This window comes from Neomonachus schauinslandi, chromosome 4 (assembly GCF_002201575.2).
Source record: "Neomonachus schauinslandi chromosome 4, ASM220157v2, whole genome shotgun sequence".
Classification (NCBI taxonomy): domain Eukaryota; kingdom Metazoa; phylum Chordata; class Mammalia; order Carnivora; family Phocidae; genus Neomonachus; species Neomonachus schauinslandi.
The window spans coordinates 24,373,419-24,382,434 of record NC_058406.1 but is presented as its reverse complement, the minus strand read 5'-3'; the positions used below and the strand labels follow the sequence as shown (position 1 = coordinate 24,382,434).

At 56.5% G+C, this 9,016-nt stretch overlaps 1 protein-coding gene across 1 annotated transcript; it reads left to right on the top strand.

The window, feature by feature from the left end:
• Window position 1: 1 nt before the first annotated feature.
• On the top strand, window positions 2-7,532 carry FNDC5 (fibronectin type III domain containing 5; the record flags this gene model as incomplete). The annotated part of the gene is made up of 6 exons (XM_044913825.1): window positions 2-65; window positions 1,701-1,816; window positions 2,322-2,520; window positions 3,064-3,153; window positions 4,955-5,088; window positions 5,987-7,532. Coding segments are annotated over 6 exons (642 nt in total), but the record flags the coding sequence as incomplete, so codon positions are not given.
• Between the last annotated feature and the right edge of the window lie 1,484 nt (window positions 7,533-9,016).

Sequence of the window (9,016 nt, the reverse complement as noted above, 5' to 3'; positions counted from 1 at the left end):
CGGGCCGCCCCGCGCCGCGCTCCGCCTGTGGCTGGGCTGCGTCTGCCTCGCGCTGGTGCAGGCGGGTAAGGGGGCCCGGGCGGGGGGCGCAGGGGGGGCGCTCCGCGCGGGGCGGGCGGGCGGGAGTCCTCGGGCCCCTTCCTGCTCCCCGCCCCCCCAGCCCGGCCCCGGCCTCTTCCCCACCTCTTGACTCCCGGGCGCGTCCTCCAGCCCCCGGCCCCTGGCCCGCCACCCCAGCCTTGGGGGTGTAGGGTCTTGCGATCCCCAGTCCTCTCATCCCATGGCCCTGACCCCAGGCCTTTGCCTCAGGTGCCCGAGCTGAGCTCCCTTCTCTGGCCTGGGGAGCAGCTGAGGACACCAGTCCCCCCACCTTGGGCCTCCCTCCCTGTCCCCAAAGCCCTGCAGGACAACTCTGCGGGTCGGAGCAGGATGGGGTCCCAGTTTGCCTGAGCAAGTGTGAGGGGGATGGAGACTGGCACCCTAGAGCTCGGGGTGGATGGGGTGGACCCCTGAGCCCGCCGCAGTCATGGTCTGGCCTGCCCCCAGCGCCGGCCTCATCCTCACCCAGCCCAGCCTCTCCTGGGGCTCTGTATCTGTCCCTTTGGCTTCTGGCACCTCGCTCATCACTCCCTCTACCCATCTCTCTGTGGCTCAGTGCTTTCTCTCTCTCTCTCTCTCTGTCTCTCTGCTTCCTCTCTCCGTCTGTCTCTGATAGCCCACTTGTCTGTTTTCTGGTTCTGTGTCTGCCGCCACCTGTCTGTGTCCCTCTGTCTCTCTCTCCACCCATAGCTTTGTCGCCCCAGGCCCAGCCCCTGGGGCCTCAGGTCCACTCCTGTGTGGGGCAAAGGGTGCTGCTCAGGGCCAGGTCTTTCACTTGCCGCACTCGCCCCTTGGGAGATGTAGACACTGTGTGACTCCAGGGCCCCCCTCCTAGAGAGGTTCTTCCTGCCCTGATCTCCACCATCCCTGTCTCCCTCCCACTCCCTTCTCGACTGATCCCCTTTCATCCTCTTCCCACATGCAGAAGACCCTGCCTAGCCTGTACTCTTGACTCTCCCCTGAGAGAGGCTGCTCTGAGTGACCCCATCTTCCCCTGCCACCTCCCCACTTGCCTCTTGGGGCTGGCAGAGTGTGGAGAAGAGGCTCACGTAGACCCCTCCCCAGGCTGCATTCTGTCTGCCTCACTGCGATATGGGGGTTCCTCTCCTGATCCTCACTCCCAGCCCAGGGCTCACCCTAGCCTGGCTCTTCTCAACCTCTGGGTCTTTCTCCTTCCCTCAAGGTCACTCACCTAACAGTGTGGTATTGTAGAAAGAGCACTGGACTGGGAGTCCTTTTGACTGCTTTCCATCAGACTAACTTTCAGCACCTGCAAACCTGGCCACCTAAGCCTCCCCTGTGTCTGGCTCCCCACCTTTTACCACCCTTCCATTAGATCTGGCCCTGGCCCAGGCCCATCAGTTTTAGCTTGGCCCCGGATAGGGCCAGTGTGACTTGTGGGGGCTCCCACCCTGGACACGAGGAGCCTGGGCCTCTCAGGCCTCACTCTTGAACCACTAATGAACAGAGACCCACGTGCCAACCCCATTGGACGCCTTGCTTTCTTCCTTCCCCCACTGCGTGGCCTTCCCCAGGTTCCCACTTAGTGGGCCTGGGCCTCAGCAGGGGGTGCTCAGGCTCAGGTGCCTCCCCACCCCCAGATAGCCCCTCGGCCCCAGTGAATGTCACTGTCAGGCACCTCAAGGCCAACTCTGCGGTGGTGAGCTGGGATGTCCTGGAAGATGAGGTCGTCATCGGATTTGCCATCTCTCAGCAGGTAACCCTTGAAGGGCTGGGAGGGGAGGACACATCCAGATAGTAGCAGGGGATGGGGAGGAGGGTGTGCAGAAACAGAAAGGAAAAAGGAATCTAGAGCAAGAGGAGACAGGCGGAAGAATTGTACATATGGCTTGGAATGGGGACCCTAGAGAGGAATGGATCAGTGAGGAGGGCTCTGGGGCCTTTGACTGGAAACTGGGAATCGAAAGTCTGGTTTTGATCTCACACAGACCTGAGTTCGGGACCCGGTGCAAGTTCTCACTGGAGAGACGGTCTCGGGCAACTTTTCTAACCTCTCGGCACCCACACCGTCTCCCTCTCTGTAAAATGGAGCTAGCGATAGTCTCAGCCACCTGCAGAGATGAGGGGTGCGTGAGGAAGCTTAAGTGTGTAAAGGCTTTAGCTCAGTAGCCGGGTGAGCCCTTGTCACGGCCAGAGAGGGGGGCCGAGCGGGGTCGGTGGCTGGGCACTACCAACAGTGGGCCTGGCGTTTGCCCCGGCAGAAGAAGGACGTGCGGATGCTGCGCTTCATCCAGGAGGTGAACACCACCACCCGCTCGTGCGCCCTCTGGGACCTGGAGGAGGACACCGAGTACATTGTGCACGTGCAGGCCATCTCCATCCAGGGCCAGAGTCCCGCCAGCGAGCCAGTGCTGTTCAAGACCCCTCGCGAGGCAGAGAAGATGGCATCCAAGAACAAAGGCAGGCCTGGCACTGTTAGGGGGGTTAGGGGGGGAAGGGGGGCCAGGGCCGGAGTAGTGGGTGGCTCGAGGAAAGCACCAGCCCCCACTACCTCCCCGGACCCCCAGACCTGAGAGAGAGGAGGTCACCCTAGTCCCCGAGACAGTGGGGATATCAACTCTCAGCTTTGGCTCAAGCCCTGTGGCTGCCGCCCCAAGTAGCCATCAGCATGTTCTCGAATCTCTTTGTTAGGTGTCTGGACACCTGTAGAGATAACCACTTAAGATCTTGGGCCTGGGGTGCCTGGGTGGCTCAGTTGGTTAAGCGACTGCCTTCGGCTCAGGTCATGATCCTGGAGTCCCAGGATCCAGTCCCGCATCGGGCTCCCTGCTCAGCAGGGAGTCTGCTTCTCTCTCTGAACCTCCCTCCTCTCATGCTCTCTCTTTCTCTCTCTCAAATAAATAAATAAATAAATAAAAATCTTTAAAAAAGATCTTGGGCCTGGCCCTAGAGGGGTGGCTGGGGACTAAAAGAACCTCGGACCCAGTGTCTCCCTCCCCGCAGATGAGGTGACCATGAAGGAGATGGGGAGGAGCCAACAGCTGCGGACCGGGGAGGTGCTGATCATCGTAGTGGTCCTGTTCATGTGGGCCGGTGAGTCCTCCAGGTTCTTCCTCACTTGGCCTCTGGGGAAGGGAGGCCCCTTTCCTCCTAAGAGTGGAGGCAGCTGAGAGGTGATGTGAGTAGTCTTGAAGTCCTGCTCTGGGGACCAGATGGGACCCATTCTCTAGCTTAGCTCTCACGAGAAACTTAGCGGATTGAGAGCTAGCTGCCTTGGAGGACCCGTTATTTGAGCCCTTGCCCTTGCCTCCCTCGGGAGTAGTTTGGGCTCCTGGGGCAGACACACCCAAAGCCCCTTTGCCTTCTGGCCCTGGCTGCAGCAGCCACGCCTCCTTCTGGGGTGCCGGGCCTCCAGGTGCTTCGGGCTTGGGACACTCTTTTAAACCTACTCCTCCTTCTAGCCCCGGTTCTGAGTCTGCCTCCATAAAATGTCCCCAGTCTGTCCATGAGCATATGGCACTGCCTGTCTCTCCCTGTAGCTCCTCTTAGATGAGGTCGTTGGGCTCATGTCTCTGCCTTTTCCCACTTGTCTGTGAGCTACTCGAGGATAAATAACACATTTCATCTCAGTACTTAACTCAGCCAGCATTTTCTGAATGGCCTCTCCGTTCCAGATAGTACTACAGTCATGACTAAGAAGAGCCCGGGGCTTGCAGGAACTGGCTCTAGGAGAAGCCAGACCCCTACTTAACTATAATTCAGTGTTATGGGTGCCATGTATGGGGGCAGAGGAGAGGGAATTAATTCTAGCAGTAGAAATTAGGAAAAACACAGAGAGGAGGAAACGTGGGATGGGAATTGAGCTTTGAAGGATGAATAGGAGTTCGCCAGGCAGCCAAAAAAGGGAACAGGGTTCTGTTGACAACATGTATAAGAAACAAATTCAGTTCAGTCTGGCTCAGTGCAGCTGTGACCCAAGAGAGAAAGTAGAAAGGGGGACAGTGAAGGAAGGTGAGGCTATAAAGTAGGCTGGAGTCCGTTTTGAGGGATTTGAACACCATGCCAAAGCTGTCTTAGTTTGGTGGTTGAGCGAGCAGGCTGTATTGTAGAAGCATCTGGAAAAAATATTTTGTAGGCACATCGAAAAACAGGCAGTTGTAAAAAAAGAAAAAGGGAAAAAAGAAAAAACAAAGGCTTGTACCAAAGAGGTTTCTGGTGCGTTATCAGACATGGCATAGATAGTATTTACATAATCGTAACAAGATAAACGTGGTGAACTACCCCAAGACTGTGATTGTGATCTGTTAGGATGACAGGAAAGGACGTGGGGGGAGATGATAGCCTGTATCTACCAAGGTGGAAAGTCAAAAGATAGGATCTAAAGCAGGTGGATCCGGAAATAGCACTATAAATAAAGCAGAGGTAAAAATGGAGAAGACACCTACCAGAATTGGAGCTGGCTTCCTTAATAGTATTTGGCTTTCAAAAACTATCACGTTCACATATTAGTAGTTTGCTAACAATAAGCATTTAGCCGAGCGCAGAGACCCTGGAGCGCACACCTTGACTCCCTGCACCGCGGGACCTTGAGCGGGTTCCTAGGTTCTCTACGTCGGTGCCCTCATGCGAACTACAGGTGCCCTCCTAGCGCTCTGAGGACTTGGGGGCATCGGCCGTGCCCGTGCCCGGCTCAGTGGGCATTACTGTTTCTATTCCCCTCACTGGAAAAGAGAGCTGGCAAGGGTTTGACGAAGGGAAGCGGGGGACTCGGGGCAGGGGTTGGCCGGCGGGGGGCCGGCGAGGCAGGAGCCAGTGGGAAGGAAACGGGTGGGGGTGCTGGAGCTCTGGCGTCTCACTGCTCTCCCTTGTCCCCCCCTCCCCCCCCCCCCCCCAGGCGTCATCGCTCTCTTCTGCCGCCAGTATGACATTATCAAGGACAATGAACCCAATAACAACAAGGAGAAAACCAAGAGCGCGTCGGAAACCAGCACACCAGAGCACCAAGGGGGAGGTCTCCTCCGCAGCAAGGTGAGCGCAGGTCTCGGGCCTGGGTGGGCGGCCCCTGGGCTGCAGCAGGGTCAGCGCGGGGCCGGGCGCGCATGCAGCTGGGCAGAGCCGAGCTTGGCCGCTGCCGGTGTGACGCAGGGGACACTGCACGTGGATTTCGGACCTTCTCCTATGGCCGGGTGCCAGGGGCCAGTGGGGTTAAGAAAATGCTGTGAATGGGGAGGGCAGAACGCTTGGTTGGTGTGGAACAGCACGAATAGGGGGTTCTGGGCTCATTTCGGCCCCTGCCGTGTTGTGTGACCTTGAGCAGGTGCTTCACCTCTTTGTACCTTCATTTCCTCTTCTGCAAAACAGATATGAAAACCTTGTCAGTGCTTGCTCTGAGCCGCTCAGAAGAGACGGTAGAGAAGTGGGAGGATCTCATGGTTCTGACGATGATTATCCAACAAACAAACATCTGGCCCTCTCTACATTTCCTCCTCCCTCCCATCTCCTCACACCCCCTGGCTTACTGTCTTCTCTCTTGGCTTCTCTCTGGAGCATTTTCCTGAAGCCACTTAGTAACCCCCATCTCCAGAAGCACGTCGACAGTGTCAGGGGCCGAGGCCGCGCTCAGAGGCAGGTCTGCAGGATGGGAGAGAACCAGCCGGCGGGGTGGCTCTGCTGGGGGTGGACCGGGGGCTGGGGGGCCCAGGGCCTGGCACCCAGTCTTGGCAGCTAAGTGAGTGAGGCCGAAGGCTGGGTTTGAGAAGGCAGAGAGACGAGACACGCAGGCAGGGCTCCTCCTTCCCTTCTATGCGGGATAAGAGCCTGGCTTTCAGGCGGCAGCCCTTCCTTCTTGTGTCCTCCCCCTATTTCCAACCTTGCAAGAAGTCTATTCGATTAGCCCTGGCTGCTTCTCTCATTTTTTTCCTCCCAGTTTCCAAACAAGCCCTCGGTGAACATCATCGAAGCATGACTGCCTGTCTGCAGGGAGAAGGATTTCATTTTTCTTCTCTGCTGGTCTCCAGGTCCATGGGCACAGGGACAGGGAGGACCATGGTGGGTGGGAGGCCCAGCTAGCTGCACTGTTCTCCCTCTTCCCCATCCTAGTCTGGTGAAGGAGGCTGAACTACAAACCCAAATTCTGCAAAAAAATAAACAAGCCACAAAACTAAAAGGCCTGGCCCCATTCTGGAAAAGGCAAAGCTGCATGAGACACAGCCTTCTTTCTGCCTCCTCGCCTCTCCTGGACCGGCTTCCTCTTTGAGAAAATGCACAAAGCTCTTGGGAGATGACAAGCACCTAGACTGACTCCAGCGGTGTCTTTCAGACCGAGAGCCATCAGGGAAGCCATGGGGCAGGGTCATGGCTGCCAGTAGGCCTTTTCTGGATCCAGCCATCAAGGACTTGTTTGTGGTGTGACGCACAACTTGGCGAGCGTGTAAGATGTTCTGTTTTGTCTCTTTGGAAAACACGACTGAAGGGCTTCACTCCAGAGGGCAGAGGAATTCCCCGAGCTGATTGCCTGAGGCCTCTGTCTTCTTTGGCCCGTATTCCGACTATAACATCATTAGTCTGGAGTCTTAAGAAGACGAAGTGAGAAGGAGACCTGGGAGGTGCTGGCCCCATTTCTTTAGGAAGAGTCTCTTGGAGTTGGAACAATGCTGGCTTACACAACTGAAAAGGTATGTCCACGTGGGACATCCTAGGGGCTGCTGAGTCACCCGCTCTGGAGTGGAAACTGCTGGAAGACAGGCCTGAGCCATTACCGTGGACAGTCAGAGCAGCCCTGGCCTCTGGGGTCTCCGTATCTCGCCATCTCATCCAGGGTTCTGTGAAAGCTACCCAGGGTCCTCATGTCCTTCCCTAGAGCCTGAGTGGTGTGAGGTGACAGGTCTCTCTCTCCACTGCCCCTTTCTGGTAAACAAAACAAAACAAAACAAAATGGTGCTTGATAAGGGAAGGCAGACTCTTCCCTGGGACTGACAAGTTACGGCTGCTGAATGCCTGCAGGGGAAGAGATGGGCCTCTGCGCCTTCCGTTGGTGGCGAATGACGGGCATGTGGGAGGACCGCGCCTAGCACAAGCCTGGCACAGAGTAGGCTGTGTGAATACCTGTTGAACTGAACGTTAAGAGCAAGTGGCCCCCCCGCCCCCCAAGCCAGAGAGCTGAAAGCCATCACCCAATGACCACCCCTTCCTTCCGGTCTACAAGAGCTCTCCCGGCTAGGTCAGCCACCACTCTGCTTGGCCCCAGTGTGGCAGCACAGGGAGGGAGGAGAGACAGGGTAAAAGGCAGATGTCAGCGATACTAAGGGCTTCCTCATGGAAGGGCATGAGGCTCCACTCATTGTCTTGTGACTTCCATCCCTGCTGAATGGGGCTGCAAGGCCAAGGCTCCTTAGGGGAGAGGTCCTTACCTCTGATCCAGTTAGAGCAATAACCTCTTTTTAAATGTAAAATAAAAGACAAATGAAAAGGCACATCCTTGTCTTCTGGTAAATGCCCAAATGTTACCCTCTTTTTCCGGCAATTGGCAGCAAGTCAGGATGTGTGGAGGAGGGAGTCCGTTCTCTCTCTCCATTTTGGCCTGCGGCTTCTTAGGGACATGCCTGCCAGCCAAGCTGGAGTTGGAAGGGAAATCTCGAACAGATGGGGGTGCACGTGTAGGAGGAGAAAATAGCTCCTCCGCCTTCCTATTACCGAGGCCTCCAAACCCAAGCTTGGGCTGCCTCGCCACACAGGTACGCAGGCTGGTGCTCAGTTTTTAGAAGGAAGGGTTCTCCCCTTTGGGCGGGGCTGGATGTCTTCCCTGACCAGAGGAATGCAGTTGTAGTGTCTCCCCAGAGTGAGGAGGGAAGGAAGGAGGAACTGCAGAAGCTGCCTGCCGCAGCTCAGTAGTCCCAGCATGCTGTTTGGGGCGGTCAAAGGGACATCATTAGGATCCCAACAGCAGGCTGAAAGGTGGGATGTCATTAGCCAGTGAGCAAACCAGTGAATGGGACACCTCGAATACTCCTGTCCAGAGCCAGCAAGAGCTGGAGAGAAAAGGTCAGGTGAGGGGGACCTAGGGGCACACTGTAATGGAAGGTTCCAAGAGGAGGAGAGCAAGTCTTAAAGGCTGGGTGGGAAAGTGGAAATCTGTTGGCACCCAGAACTCTAAACCACACGTGAGAGAGGTACTTGCCAGGCCCCGTGTCCTGTGCGCCTGTCTAGTGCCATGTGGCGCAGAAGCCCCGAGGTCAGCACCAGGTACGTACAGCCAGCTGTGGGGGCCAGGGGGTTAGTACCTGTAGTACGTCAGCTGAGGGTATGAGGGGGATGGGAGAGGAGTGAACAGTCCGGTTTAGGGAAACCCCATTCCCTGTAGTTACCTCCCTAAACCCCCAAGTTCTACAACGGAGCTATTCTTGGACCAGCCGTCATGCCCAGAACCCTACAGCTATGACTTGAGCCGGGGTCCCCTCTTCACCACATAGACCCGCAGATTCCTCACAGCTTGGGACGGGTGTAGGCAAGTTCTTGGAGACTGAGAGGCCTGACCTGCAGGCCGCGCAGGGCCTATGGGAGAATGCCAGACGAGAGGCGAGGCTTCCTTGTCACCGAGTGACCCCTCAGGCCAGCTACTTCTCTGGGGGGGTGGTTTCCTTACTTGTCAAGAACAAAGGGGTACGAACAGAGTCCCAGAGCCCACCTGACACCTGGAGTAGGAGCCAGGGGGCTTCCTCCCAGGAACAAGAGGGAAGCCCCAGCGTCTGGAAGAGGAGGACCATGTTTCTGTGGGGCAAGAGTCCTTCTCTCTTTCTGATCCTGTCCTTTCAACCCAGGCTTTTCAGGGTAGCGTCCTCCAGAATCCACTTTTAAGACCTCTAATTCAGCTCTTTTTAAAAATATGTAGTATTGTACCACTCCAGTCATGTGACGTTTTAGATTGCCATGTTATTTCTCACCCTCTTTAAACCTATTT